Raw genomic sequence first — 16,089 nt, forward strand, 5'->3', positions numbered from 1 at the left:
CGACTACTGAGCCTGCGCTCTAGAGCCCACGAGCCACAACTACTGAAGCCTGCATGCCTAGAGCCCGTGCTCTGCAACAAGAGAAGGCACTACAATGAGAAGCCCGTGCACCACAACTAGAGAAAGTCCGTGTGCGGCAACAAAGACCTAATGCAGCCATAATTAATTAATTAATAATTCAAAAAACACTACCCAGGACTGTCACGGACAATCACACTCTCTTTATAGCCTCTTGGCAAGCCAAGGGACACTTTGTTTTTAGTTAATACTTCCTGTTGTATCTCTATAAAGATCATTGGACAGGTGAGATCCTGGTGGTTTCTGGTCAATGGGCATCACCAGTAAAAGTCAAAGGGTTCCCTTTGAATGAGACACAAAGGCTTTACCTTCATACAAAGAAGTAATGAATCCTATAGTCTATACACAAATGTGTAACATTACCTATATTAAACAAAACCTGATCAGTATTATGGCAATTTTGTTAATCAAAAACGTATGAATTTGCAGATATAAAAAGTGACAACCAATCTGTTAATTGAAAAAACTTTTTTTTTTTTTTTTTTTTGACCGCACCATGCAGCCTGTGGGATCTTAGTTCCCCAACCAGGGATAGAGCCCAGGCTACGGCAGTGAAAGCGCCTAGTCCTACCACTGGCCTGCCAGGGAATTCCTCTGAAAAATCTTTTAATCTAAAGAAATACTAACTGAAAATAATTTCTCCATATGTAAAAATGTATATTTGATATGTTTTTCCAAAAGTCCCCAAATTTTGATATAGTTGATTTTAAGTTAACTATTCTAGCAAACCACTGTGAATATAAATGAAAGATTATAAATGCAATGCATTTGGCACAATATTGTGACTATGCTTTATTTTTAAGTAAAAAATGAATCATAGCCAAAACAAAATGTTTTGCCTCTGAATATTTTCAGCTTAAGGGAAAAAAGTCATTAATGATGAACATATTTTCATTTTTCAATGTTTTTAATTTTTTATAAAGATTTTAAATAAGCTTCATAGTCACTAAGCAGTTTTTAAACTTAGGCTTCATGATCCTTTTGACTTCATGCTTTCAAATAGAATGATTATCTTCAAAACATGACAAATTTCAAAATCCATTAAAAATTATTTTATTCAAATTATGTTTTCCAAAAGAGAGGGTTCTGTGCTAGTCGTCTTTGAAAGTTTTCATACCTACAAAAGAAAAACATATTTATAAGAAATTTAATTAGAATCTTTCATAATCTGACAAATGACTCATCAAAAAGCAAATAACTTTACATGTTATTTCTAAAATGCTAAGATTAAAAACTTAGAAAGTTAAAAGTTAATCTGGGAGTTTAATTATTAATTTATAAAAGACAGCAAGCATAGTGATTTAACTGGCTGTATCAGAAAGCACAAATCATAATAAATTTTATTAATTTTTTTATCTTTTGCAAATCTGAGAGCTAGAAGGGACCTAAGAAAAAATGAAATCTAACTCCTTCTCCCTCATTTCATAGATGAGAATAATTTGCTCAAGGTCACACAGCTACATTATTACAAAGCTCAAACCTAATACATTCTAGTACAGTCCATGCTATATACCATGCTACCACTTCTCAACAAACTCTCCTTATGTATCTCCCCAACACTGGGATATTCAAAGTGAAAAGAAATATCTACAAAACAGAAACACAGAAAAGCTGAAGAAATAGATTCATGTACAGGGTGCAGTATAAACCACTCTGATGTTTTATACATGTTTATTTTATTCAAGACTTTCTACTTATGAAAAAAAAAGTTCATTAATATTTCAAGCCTCATATACAGTACTTACAGTTCAAAATATAAAAAAATGTACAGCCCTTAACTGTGGTCCCTAAAACATAAGCAATTTTATTTTCCTGTCTTTATAAAGCCAAAATGGCTACTATATAACAAAATATTATTTGGGGTAAAAATTATTCCTAATGTGAACTCTAAAGTACATACTTTTTAATTGCATGCAAATATTAATGTATTCTGATGTCCACAATAAAAGACTATGTTTAAATGTCAAAGAAGAAATACATTCACAAGCAAAAAATACCCATTTTTTGTAGGTTACTAGAAGCCTTAATATGAGAGCTACAAAATGCCCCATACCATTTCAGAACCACATTTGCCGGAATGAACATTTCAGATGGACTTGGTGTCATCTGGGCCTGAGAGACAGCAAACGATGAAGCAAAATTGTAGAAGTTGTCTAACATCTTTTGTGTGAACTAAAAGTTAATAATAAATAGATTAATGGATTATACTAAATACTCCATTTAGACCTTAATATTTTTAATTAAAAATGTTGTCATATTAACTTGGTTTAAGGACTGTGAGTTCTGAGACAGTCTAATGCTGAACATTAAGGCAAGTCATAAAATGACATTATGCCACAAAATCATAACAATTTGCCTTTAGTACTTTCTTTATATCTCAAAGAATTTCTATGATTATCAAATATTTTTAAGTTTATAACATATTCATTTTTGGAAAAAAAAGAAAAAATGTTTTTTCATTCAAAATATCTTCTTTTATCTCCACCTTTGGAGATGACCCTCTCCTCAAATACGACCCTCATCAAATCAACCTATTTTCTCATATAAAATAGTAACCATATCCAAGAAGTCTTTTTCTTACCAGAAAGATAAAAACTTAAGTATAAAAAACGAACAACTTGTTACTTGCCATCAATTACAAAGAAGAGAAAGGTAACACTATTCCATTTCTATTTCCTGGTCTGTTTGTTCTCACTGACCCTCAAATGGGCAAATCCACTAACATCCTCCAAGACTCCTTCATAGAAGCAAGAAGTAAACTGATTGACATTTCTTGAGAATCAAATGGGTTTATGCACTAAACCCCAAAATTAATGAACTACTAACGATAATACTACCTTTTATTCACTCAAAAATAATCTTCCCAACATCACTTTCTCCGAAACACAAAACTAGCCATGAAGGTTCTTGCTGTCTCTTTTCTACATGGAAGAAACATCTTATTGGGGTTTTTGTTTGTTTAATAATATCGAGGTAGTTTAGTCCAAGAGACTCTACTGTTAAGGTACTTGAACCAATATCAGAGTTGAACCAATAAGATCACTAACTAAAAGATCAGTATCAGGAGAAAAAAAATTCCAACAGCAACCCTCCATACAAGCAAGAAAAAATTTTAAATGTAACTTTAAGAAGACCCAATTCATGACAGAAACAAAGTCTGTAAGATACCTAGGGGAAATGCTAAGACAAGCTAATAGTAAGACTTTTGTGGAAAATATTTTAAGACTGTCTTGAGAGATAAGAAAGATAACAAGTGAAAGGACTTATACCATGTCTAGAGGAAAGATATAATATATTCATGGATGGGAATACTTAATGTGATAAAGGCATATTAAACCTATAAATCCAATGTTATTTTCAACTAAATTCCAACAAGATTTTTCATGGCACTTGACAAGCTGATACTAAAATTATTATGAAAAATACCTAAGCCTATTTTGATGACTAGGAGGAGGGACTTGGCCTTCCAGATACTAAGATTTTTCCTGGCAAAGGGACGGGCAAATAAACTAACTGGAATAAAAGAGAGAGCCCAGAAACAAACCTAAGCATATGTGACACATGATACATAACAAAGATGCTATTATTCAGAATTTAAAAAAATGTGGACTAACTATTCATTTAATGGGACTAGAACAACTAGCTTTTCGTAGTGGGGGGGGGAAATGAGTTTAGATCCCTTCCCATACCACACACAAACACAATTCAAAAAGTACAACGTTAAAAGCCTTAAGAACTATAAGAGAACATAACATCTTTACATATCAGCATAGGGAAGAATTTCTCAAATACAAAAAGCCCACAAATCATAAAGGAAACAACTGATAAAACTTGTCTACAGAAAAATATATTATGTCTGTATGCAAAAGACACCATAAACAATACTAAAAGACAAGGTAGGAGAAAAAATTTACAACACATACAACAAAGGATTATTATCCAGAACACATAAAGGCCTTTTCCCAAAAAGCTAAAATTAAAAAGTGCCAAAAATAACACAATAGAAAATTGGGTAAAATTATATAAACAGTCAGTTCCTATAAAAGAAAATACAAATGCAGGCCAAAAATCTGAAAAGATGCTCAACTTCACCAACAGTCCAAAAAACAAAACAATAGTAATATTCTAATTTCACCTATCAAGTTTGGCAAAAATTTAAGGTCTGATAAATAATACTAAGAATGTATAAAAACATCTACCAATATGGAAATGGAAAAACAAACTGCAGCTCATTCGTACATATGACATATGACAAACTAAATCGATTCCATGTATCAACACAGATAAATCTTTAAAAATAATGCTGAGTGGGGCTTCCCTGGTGGTGCAGTGGTTGAGAATCTGCCTGCCAGTGCAGGGGACACGGGTTCGAGCCTTGGTCTGGGAAGATCCCACATGCCGCGGAGCAACTAGGCCCGTGAGCCACAACTACTGAGCCTGCACGTCTGGAGCCTATGCTCCATAACAAGAGAGGCCGCGACAGTGAGAGGCCCGCGCACCGCGATGAAGAGTGGCCCCCGCTCGCTGCAACTAGAGAAAGCCCTCGCACAGAAATGAAGACCCAACACAGCCAAAAATAAATAAATAAATTTAAAAATAATGCTGAGTGAACAACAGTAAGTTGTAGAAGTTTGTGCAGTATGATACAAACATTTATATCCATTTTAAAAACATACGAAAGGGTAAATAACAAGAAGGAAAAACAGAAGAACCAGAAAAAAAGGGATTCAACACAGAAGAGAAACAAAAGGAATTTCTGGAGTAATGGTGAAAGAAAACAATACCTTAACAACAGCTATGCAACAGACCCAGAGAATAATCAGTCCACAGTGGAACAAAAAAGAGAGTTCCAAGAGGAATGTTTCCAAGACAAATTTTATTTTTTATTTTTTTAATTTTTTTTGTGGTATGCGGGCCTCTCACTGTTGTGGCCTCTCCCGTTGCAGAGCACAGACTCCACACACGCAGGCTCAGCAGTCATGGCTCACGGGCCCAGCTGCTCCGCAGCATGTGGGATCTTCCCAGACCGGGGCACGAACCCGTGTTCCCTGCATCGGCAGGCGGACTCTCAACCACTGCGCCACCAGGGAAGCCCAAGACAAATTTTAAATTGCTATATTTAAATATATTGAATGGGAATTTACAATTGGCAGAGTTTGGGCATAAATTATTAGAAATGGAAATACAGAAATCCATGCAAAGGAAAAAAATGAGAAATTTATTAACCAGGATAAATGAAAAGTTATACAGAACAAGAAATATAATCATAGCACTACACATGGCTCAGTTTTGAAAAACATTTACCAGGTCATAATACCAAAAACTTTGAATACTAACTTAATGAAAATCTGTATTGGAAAGGTGGGGAGAAAAGATATCTGTGTATTTTGGAGAACAGAGGATTAAGAGAGCTAAATCATGTTATGTATTGGTAAGTCAATGGAAAATAGCTATAACAAATAAATTAATAAAGAAAGATTAATCAAGTTTCTTCTGACACATGGAAATAAATACAAGAAGAAAGAGGGAAAAATATGAGGGGGAGGTTGAAAGTGACTGCTGCTGAGAGGCAGAATAAAGCAGAATATAAAAGGTATAATAGAGGACAGCTGTTTTACACGTAAAACTACTTGACTTTCTAAACCATGTACTACTGATAAAAACTAAAGTGAAGTAAGAATAACTAATAGCATAAATTAGAAACATGTTTAAACACACATACAAATAGTACTATACACGTTTTGTGAACAAATATAAAAATTGTTTTTTAAGTACTGAAATACAGATAGGAAAGATATATAAAGTTAGAAGAGTAGCTACCTGGAGAGGAAAGGGAAGAAGAGAAGCAGAGAGCAGTGGGCTGTATCTGTAACACTTTATTTAATTAGTAGCAAATATAGCAAAATGTAACAGTTAAATCTAGGTGGAAGACACGTGGAAGTTTTCAAATATACCCCACTATAAAGAGAGCTCTGTAAGGATGGGTATTATTTTACTTTGTCTACGTATTTTTATCTGTTTGTTCTTAAAAAATGCCTCGCACACAATAGGTATACAACAAATATTTGTGGAATGCACTTTTCTACATATTAAAATATTTCATAATAAAACATTTAATAAAAAATACATATGCTTGGGCTTCCCTGGTGGCGCAGTGGTTGAAAATCTGCCTGCCAATGCAGGGGACACAAGTTCGAGCCCTGGTCTGGGAAGATCCCACATGCCGCGGAGCAACTAGCCCCGTGAGCCACAATTACTGAGCCTGCGCGTCTGGAGCCTGTGCTCCGCAACAAGAGAGGCCGCGATAGTGAGAGGCCCGCGCACCACGATGAGGAGTGGCCCCCACTTGCCGCAACTAGAGAAAGCCCTCGCACAGAAACGAAGAGCCAACACAGCAATCAATCAATCAATAAAATTAAAAAAAAAATACATATGCTTCATTAAAAAGCTCAAATAACTTATAATTATAGAATAAAAAGTCTTCTTGCCCCTCCCCAGGGATAACATCACTTTGTCATGTATTTTCCAGACATTTTTCAAATACAATCTATATGGGACACTATAAGTATTGTTTTACAACTTGCTTTTTTCAGCATAGTTTATTTTTTAAATTACTGACAAAATTTTTAAGACTCAGACTCTGCCATTCTTTAATTTGGCCCATTCTCAAGAGATCATATGACAAGTTGGCACTTAAATTCATGGCCACAATCCTCAAAAATGTGCTGCCCAGCAAGCCCAGAAGGTTTCCCTAGTCCATTCACCCTCCTCCTCTCCTAGAGGACTTGTTTAATAATCCTTTTGGTTTAGATTTCCAATACTTCTTTTCTCCTCAATCTTAGCTGATGACCTTGCTTCCTATTTCACTGAGCAAAGAGAAGGAATTGAGAGAGAACTTGCACAACTTCTCATCAGCACATTTACCAACCTCCTGTGTCTGTCTGTGTCCATATATCCATTACTATAAACACTGTCCATTATCCTATCGAAAACCTCCCAATACGGTCTTATTTCCTACTCAAGGACACCACTTTCACAAGCCTCCCCACTCTCCGGCATCATCAATTTTTCTCTCACTAATGCTTCATTCCTGTCAAACATGATATAATATCTCCGATTAAAAACAGAAAGAAGAAGAAAATTCCTTGTCCCCATAGCCCCCTCAAGCAACCAGACAATTCATCTGCTGTCCTTTATGACAATACTCATCAAGAGTCATCTATATTCACTGTTTCCATTTCCTCCTCTCCAATTCACTCAACCTTGCTGCAAACTCCCTTTCCACCTCTATGAACTCTTGTCAAAATCTTTAATGACTTCAACCTTGCCGAATCCAATGGTTAATTCTTAGCCTTCATCTTACTTGACCGATCAGCAGTGAATACTATTGATCACTTCTTCCTTCTTAAAATCCAGTCTTGGCTTGGCTTCCAAAACAGCACTTTTGGGGTCTCCTCCTACTTCAGGCTGCTCCTTTCCTTTTATTTCTCCTTATCTCTTAAGCCTCTCAACTTTGAAATGGCCCCAAGCTCTGTCACTGGCCAATTTTTCTATTTACAGTTGCTTCTCAGTGATCACACCCCCTTCCCAACTTTAAATACCACCTCTACACTGATGACTCCCAAATTTTTACTTCTCTTGAACTCTAAACTTGTCTTCTCCAGCTGGGTATCTAACAGGCATCCCAAACATAGTACAATCAAAATTCAACTCCTGATTCCACTCTCAGCCCATACTTGTTCTTTTTACGATATTCCTGTGTTCTTGTTCCTGGATCCAACACCCTTGGAGTCACAGTTGATGTCTCTATCTCAGACCTCACATGTGATCCACACCATGAAACACTATTGGCCCCATCTTCAAATTATCTCCAGAAATCAACTACTTTTCATCACCTCCATTTCTACTTCCCCATACTTCCTGGTTCAAGTCATTAAAAATCTCTCCCCTAGATTTTCACAAGAGCCTCCTAACTGATCTTCCTCCTTCCCTCTTTGTCTCACTACAGTTTCTCTCCAAAGATGCAGAAGTGATCCTTTAAAAATGTAAGTTAGATCATCTTACTCTCCTGCTCAAAACTCTCTTATGTTTTCTCTTCCAAGCAGAATATAAGCCAAAGTTTTTACAAAAGCCAATGAGGTCGCATATGATTTATCCTGCAGCCACCTCCCCCATAATCTCCAACCTCATCTCCCATCTCTCACCCTTGTTCACTCTACTCCAGACACAAAGTTTCACTTTATTCTTCAAATGTAACAGGGCCTTTGTAATAGCTATAACTCTGCCTAGATCATTCTCCCCTTCAGGCCTCTGCCAGACAGGTTAAAAGTCAACCCTTATGGAATTGTGTCACTTTAAGCTCCACGAGGACAAGGATCTTGCTTATCAGGTTTACAACTGTATACTCACAGCCTAGCATACTAATTGTGGGAGGAAAAGAGGAAAAGTTAATATTTAAACCCATTTTAAAAAATCACTTTGAGCTATTTTATCACTTTAAAAACTTAAGTCTCATCAAAGCATTTATAAACTTTAAAATAACTACAGAAGGGGAGACAAACTGAAATATTCATGGAAGCCAATAACTTATGTCATATGTGTTTACCTTCATTTTTACATGAATTCTACCACCAGGCTAATTTCTAGAGTACAGAATGTGATTTTTAAATTATTTTAGAAAATAATGAAATGTACATTCCATTACCTGAGTAAATGAGTCAACTGAAGACACAGCAGCATTACCTACAGGAGTCTGCTGAGCCAGACTGTCCAATAATTCCACTGAAATTCCAATCTGAGCAACAGATGGAGTTCGGACAATATTCATGGCTCCGAAAGGGTGCTGGCTTCCTTCTCCTGAAAAAAATTAACATGTGCCACATGTTTTAAATTTAACTTGTATACACACAAATTCCTTTATAAACATGTGAAGAACCTCTGATCTATATGCACTAAAAAGTTCTGTTACATGCAAGTTTGTCTCTTCTCAGATAAATGTAAAAGGATGCCTAGCTTTTACCATATTAACAAATAATTAAGAAAACTGAAATTTTCCTCACCAGAAAAATAGCTGTTACTTTTCTAAAACTTACAAAACTATTGCAGCTAGAAATGGAAATTAAGAGAATAAGAGAAAAATAAATAAATGAGCATTAATTAGATAAAAGATTCTCAATGCTAACTCTGAGGGAAGGATATTTTTAAAGATTTTTAGAACTAGTTTTAATATTTTCTGATTATTCCACTAAAGAAAGAGATTTCATTGCCATTAATACTGATAACGACATGGCATATTTCACTAAATGTCATAAATCACCCCACTCAACACCTGATGATCTGTTATCAAATAGGCAATAAAGAAATTTGCAGCTTATTCAGGAAATAGTAATTTTAGCCTTTACAGCATATTTATTTACAAGTAATATATAATACATCATAAATATATAAAATATATCAAATGTATATTTGATATATCTGAGCCTCTAAGTGTCAGCTAACTTATACATGAAAAAATAGACCAGTTTTATTAATCCACATAAGACATAATCAGAAAAGTTAGTCTAAGAAAAAAAATCATACAATGAATAGATTTTTGGTTTATCTGCTCTTTTTATATGACTATGTCTAAACAAATACTACAGAACAAAACTCTAGGACAACACACATTCCTAATAACTAGAACACTTACTGCAAGTATCAAAACTCATTAAAATTTCAAGCATATGAATACAAACATAACTATATTTTTCTGTGCTTTAAAAATACACACACTTCACTAAACATAACTGGTTTATTTTTGGTATTTTGAAATTATTTGTTTTACTTAATTTCCACATATTTGTGAATTTTCCATGTTTACTTCTGTTACTTCTAATTTCTATCAATGTGGTCAGAGAACATACTTTGCATGATTTCAATCTTTTAATATATACTAAGACTTGTTTTGTGGCCTAACATACATATTCAAGGAAATGTTCCATAGGCACTTGAGAAAAATGTATATTCTGCTTTGTTGCATAGAATGTTCTATATAAGTCTACTAGGTCTAGTTGGTTTATAGTGTTTTTCAAGTCTTCTGTTTCCTTGATGATCCTCTGTCTAGTTGTTCTATCCATATTGAAAGTAAGGTATTGATGTTTCCAACTATTATTGTTGAACTGATTATTTCTCCTTTCAACTCTGTCTATTTCTGCTTCACGAGGCTCTAATAGGTACACAAAAGTTTGTAATTGCATCTTTTTGATAGAGTGACCCTTTGGTTTCGGTTTGCATAATTTTTTTCATCCTTTACTTTCAACCAATTTATATCTTTGAATCAATAGCTGTATCATGTTTTTTTAATCCATTCTGAAAATCTCTACCTTTTAACTGAAGGGCTGAATTTCATGTTAAATAGATACTTGCCAGTGTACCATTTTAATTCCCTTATCATTTCCTTTACTATATATATTTTTTTATTATAGTCTTTAAATGGTTGCACTGGGGATTACAACTAATATCTTAACATAGAACAACTCTAGTTTGGATTAATACTAATTTAATTTCAATAGTATACAAAAACTTTGCTCCTATGTAACTGCTTCTCTCCCTTATATTGTTATTGTCACATCTTTATACCTAGTATGCCCATAAGCAGACTTTTAAAAGTTTTTGTTTTATGCCATTGTCTTTTATATCAGATAGGAAAAAAAGCAAAGTTACAAAGTATGTATTAAGGCTTTTATAATTACCTGTATAGTTACCTTTACCTGTGTTCTTTTTTACTTAACATGAATTCGAATTACTATCCCAGGTCCTCTCATTTCAGCCTGAAGGACTCCCTTTAGCATTTCCTATAGGGTAAGTCCTCTAGCCACTATTCCAATTTCTGTTTATCTGGGAACGTCTTCATTTCTCCATTTCTGATGGCTAGATAATTCTTGATTGACCTTTTTTCTTTCAGTACTTTAAGTATGTCATCCCACCGCCTCTGGTCTAAATGTTTCTGATAAGAAATCAGCCATAATCTAGTAAGGACCCTTGTATGTGATGAGCTGCTTCTCCTGCCACTTTCAAGATGCTCTGTCATTGGCAGTTTATCATGTCTTGGAGTGAAGTTTATCCTACTTGAGTTTGTTGAGCTACTTAAGTGTGTAGATTAATGTTTTTCATCAAATTTAGAGTTTTAGGGCAATTATTTCTTCAAATATTCTTTCTACCCCTTCTCTCCTCTTCTTCTGGGACTCCCATTATGCATATGTTGGCATGCCTGATGGTGTCTCACAGGTCTCTAAGGCTCTGTTCATTCTTTTTTCTTTCTGCTCTTCAAATTAGATATTTTACCTATCTTCACATTCACTGATTCTTTTTTGCACCTACTCAAATCTGCTTCTGAAACCCTCTAGTCAAATTTTCATTGCAGTTACTGTACTTTTCCACTCCATAACTTATTTCCTTAAAAAATTTTTTCTATTGGTATCTTCTATTTGATGATACATCATTCTCCTGATTTCCTTTAGCTCTTCAAGAATATTTGAGACAGCTTCCTTAAAGTCTTTGACTTTTAAGTCCAATGTCTATACTTCCTAGGAACAGTTTCTATTCATTTCTTCTGTGAAAGGGCCTTGTTCCTTGCATGCTTCATAGCATTTTGTTGAAAACGGGATATTGAATAATGTGGCAACTACAGCAATCAGATGTTTCACCTCTCCTTAGGGTTTACTGCTACTGTTTGTTGTGGCTGTTTCCTTAATTATTTTTCTGAACTAATACTATAAAGTCTGTATTTTTTGTCATTTGTGACCACTGAAGTTTCTGTTAGGTTAGTGGTTAGCTAGTGAATGGAAAGAGATTTCCTTAGAAGCCTGGAACCAAAAAATTCTCCCAGTGTTTGCAGGTGGGCTTTGTGTGTTGAGACATGCCTTCAATGCTCATGCCTTCGGGCTTCCCTTGTGGTGCAGTGGTTAAGAATCCGCCTGCCAGTGCAGGGGACACGGGTTCGAGCCCTGGTCCGGGAAGATCCCGCATGCCGCGGAGCAACTAAGCCCGTGTGCCACAACTACTGAAGCCCGCATGCCACAACTACTGAAGGCTGTGTGCCTAGAGCCTGTGCTCTGCAACAAGAGAAGCCACTGCAATGAGAAGCCCGCGCACCACTACAAGGAGTAGCCCCTGCTCGCCACAACTAGAGAAAGCCCCTGTGCAGCAACAAAGACCCAATGCAGCCATAAATAAATAAATAAATAAATAAATAAATTTATTTATTTATTTATTTATTTTAAAAAATACTCATGCCTTCAAGGTCAGCCAGCAGGAAGAGCTTAGGACCTTCTTAGGTCTTTCCCAAGCATGTGCACAGCCCTGGACACCCATGTGGTCTTTTAGATTCCCAGGAATCCCCAGGAGAATTTTAAAACCCTTGTTCCCCAAAGTATCTTATTCCCAGCCTTTCCTTCCAAGCTTTTTGGTTAGTCTGTTATTTGCCCCAACTGTTGTCACTGCCTCAGGCAGCAGTGATTAACACATTTACCTGTAAACATTTTTGACAAACATATGCAGAAAGTCATTTTAGCAGTGGAAGAGTTCCAAGTTAAGAGAGATAAAGGTGAGCCTTTTAAATCAGTCTTCCAGGGAACCACAGAACAAAACAAGTTAATTACAATTAATTGTGAATAAGGTCCATTCTGCTCCCTCTGGTATCAGTACCAGTACCAAGAACAGGGTCTGTTATTTTCAAAGGCTACCACTGAGCTGAGGAACAAGGGTTGGGATCAGGGTAGATTAACTGCCACAAAGCTCACTGTTCTTACAGAGATTCAGTGTTTTTTCTTGATTAAATGTCCCTCTGGTTGTGACAAGCCTTTGGTTAGTTTCCAGAGTCCTGAAAATGTTGATTCTGAGAGCTTTTGCCAGTTTTTGTTGTTGCTGCTTTTATGGAGGGATGAACTTTTGGAGTTCCTTACTCCATCATTTTAATTGTTTTAAGCCTAGAATCATGCTAAGTCCAGAAAATGTACTGCTATTTGCCTGTATAACAGGCTCCAACGATCTCAATCAAGGAAAGTAGTTCAATACAACCTACTACTGCCTTAGTTATAACTACCCAGAGAGTGATCGGCCCAAGCAGAAAGCCCTGTCATCTCTAACCTCCATCCTTTATCACACACAGGCTCTTGGCAAATAAGTGAAGCCCTAAGGAAAACTCTCTAAGATCTGTTGTAAAAATTGGGGCTAAGGAAATATTCTGATTCTTTCATTTTAAAGCTCTCTGGGACTAAGACAACTTAAGATGGGAAAAACAAAAAAAACCCTCAGTCTTCAGTAATCTTTAATCTGTATTTTCAAAGAAATCCACTGTGCAGTTAAACCATTCCTTTAGTCAATCTTATTCTCTCAAAACGGGCTTAACACAGTAATTGATACCCTCCGAGTACAAAGGTTCTTGTTTGCAAACCATAAAATATTAGAAAGAAACACTGGAACATAATGCACAAACTTACAGTGAGTGTTTAATTTTGGATATGAATTCTTGACAGCCAAAGTAAAAAGAAAAACATGATCAGTTACACTGAGTGTCTTATAACCAAAAAATTAAAAAAACAAAAACAGCAGGGAAAGTAAAACATCTGACCTGGTCTTTAAAAAAAAACATACATTACAAAAAGTTCTCAGTAACATTCCAATAGTAAAAGAAGCAGCAGATGTTTTAAGGTTGTTTCTCAAAGTATCCCTCTTCACTAGCCTAACACAAGGCACAACTCAGAGGAGAAAATCCTATAGGAAACTAGTGCTTCACTGTCAGTATACAAAGAAAAGCAGTCATCATCATTTACTATCTGGGTGTGACTCTTTTTAAAACTATATACACTTCATTTCACAAAAAATGTTCAAAAGAATGAAGAGGTGTTAAAAAACTTTATTAAAATTTTAATAAGTACTAAAGTACAGCAAACTCAAACATCCATTCCAGACTTCCCACATTTGCCTGGTTTTTAAGTTATAAATAGCCAAAATGGGCCACGTTCTCTGAATACAACTGTTCCTCAAGTGTCACTAATAAATGTGGAACATATCCATTTTATAACTCTGACTCCTGATTTTAAACACATCTCTAATAGATTCGAGCTTATCATCACTTCTGGTCTTTCTTCTGGCAATTGCATTGTCAAAAAGTGCAATACTTGAAACCTTGAAATTTTGAAACTTTTAATGGCTCATAATTTATTGAAGAAAGAATGGCCATCTTGTGTGATCTGTAATTTGCAAAACAGTCATTTTTAGACTTATAAACATTATTTAGAATAATCAATCCAATTAGTTTCATTCATTTCTATATTATCTTCTCATCACCTTTGTATACACACCCACTTTCAGCAATGTCCACTTACAAACTGTATCCAGTCAAATTTGGAGACCAAACATAAGAGATGAAAGATTACCAGCACACATCCTTTTACCACATGTCCAAGATTTTGTCATGAAATACTACATGATTAATTCCTCCTTGCTGAATGACTAAATGGATAAGAATACCATATTTTCTTTTGGTCCTTAGAAATATACTGTTCAATCATCCATTTTTTTATTTGAGAAAATTCACCTAAGAGACCATCATCTGAAGATTCAATCTTGAGATTTTGCTTATATGATCAACTTCACCACCATCATGAATCTAGAATGCTGCTATTTGCCTCATTGTATTCATTTTCTTTTTTTTTTTTAATAAATTTATTTATTTTTGGCTGCGTTGGGTCTTCATTGCTGCGCACGGGCTTTCTCTAGTTAGGGTGAGTGGGTACTACTCTTTGTTGTGGTGTGCAGGTTTCTCACTGCAGTGGCTTCTCTTCTTGCAGAGCATTGGCTCTAGGCATGCAGGCTTCAGTACTTGTGGCACACGGGCTCAGTAGTTGTGGCTCGCAGGCTCTAGAACACAGGCTCAGTAGTTGTGGGTCACGGGCTTAGTTGCTCTGCAGCATGTGGGATCTTCCCAGACCAGGGCTCCAACCCATGTCCCCTGAATTGGCAGGCAGATTCTTAACCACTGCGCCACCAGGGAAGTCCCTGTATTCATTTTCTGATTCACACAAAATTGTGAAACTTGTTCCCCTGTCAATTTTCTTCTCTTTGCCATCATGAACAAAATCTGAAAAATTATTAATTCCTAATTCTGTCCAATAAAAGCAAAAAGCAGACAATGAAAATGGTGTCTCCAGTCTCCTTTTATACTTCCTGAAACATGACATAATCCTTTGGACAATGCAATATGAAAACCGTAGGATAAGGCAATAGCAAACTAAGCTGCACATGCTTTAAATCTGGCCCATAACCTTTTTTTTTTTTTTTTTCCGGTACGCAGGCCTCTCACTGTTGTGGTCTCTCCCGTTGCGGAGCACAGGCTCCGGACGCGCAGGCTCAGCGGCCATGGCCCACAGGCCCAGCCGCTCTGCGGCATGTGGGATCTTCCCGGACTGGGGCACGAACCCGTGTCCCCTGCATCGGCAGGCGGACTCCCAACCACTGCGCCACCAGGGAAGCCCATATAACCTATTTTTGTATGACCTAGGATAGGTCATAAAATAGTTTTTACATTTTTAAGGTTGTTTAAAGAAGAATATGTCACAGAGACCATATGTAGTACACAAAGCCTAGAATATTTACTATCATAAGCTTTACAAAAATGTTTGCCAACCTCTGCTTCAAGTAATTCCATCATTTTTCCTTTTTCTTATTGTTTCAGCCTTTCTTTTCTTCCATAGTTGAGAATTAATGAGAAATGATGAAATAATTCCTCGGATGAAACAGCAAAATGTTTCAAGATATAGACAAAATAAGATCACTAATATCCTCAAATGCACATTAAATTTATAAAATGGTCCACTGGACCCATATGGTAACTGCAAGATAGAATGAGTTTAAAAAATATATAAGTAAATGTTTTCTCTGGAAGACCTCTACAGAAGAATAAAACTCATGAAATATCAATCTTTCTAAGAGTTATAAGTGCCCCCAAAAGGAAACCAAAAAACTAAAAGT

General features: G+C 35.8%; 1 protein-coding gene across 1 annotated transcript in view; it reads right to left on the minus strand.

Annotated features, from left to right (window-relative positions):
- Nucleotides 1-1,115: 1,115 nt before the first annotated feature.
- The window catches only part of HIKESHI (heat shock protein nuclear import factor hikeshi), a 31,931-nt gene continuing 16,957 nt past the window's right edge, over nucleotides 1,116-16,089 (minus strand). The window contains exons 3-5 of the mRNA XM_060104452.1: nucleotides 8,783-8,934; nucleotides 2,132-2,250; nucleotides 1,116-1,195 (exon numbers count right to left, since the gene is read on the minus strand). Of these exons, the coding sequence (XP_059960435.1) occupies nucleotides 1,141-1,195; nucleotides 2,132-2,250; nucleotides 8,783-8,934 (326 nt within the window). The 3' untranslated portion in view covers nucleotides 1,116-1,140. The remainder of the gene's footprint in view (nucleotides 1,196-2,131; nucleotides 2,251-8,782; nucleotides 8,935-16,089) is intronic.

Source organism: Mesoplodon densirostris, chromosome 7 (assembly GCF_025265405.1).
Source record: "Mesoplodon densirostris isolate mMesDen1 chromosome 7, mMesDen1 primary haplotype, whole genome shotgun sequence".
NCBI lineage: Eukaryota > Metazoa > Chordata > Mammalia > Artiodactyla > Ziphiidae > Mesoplodon > Mesoplodon densirostris.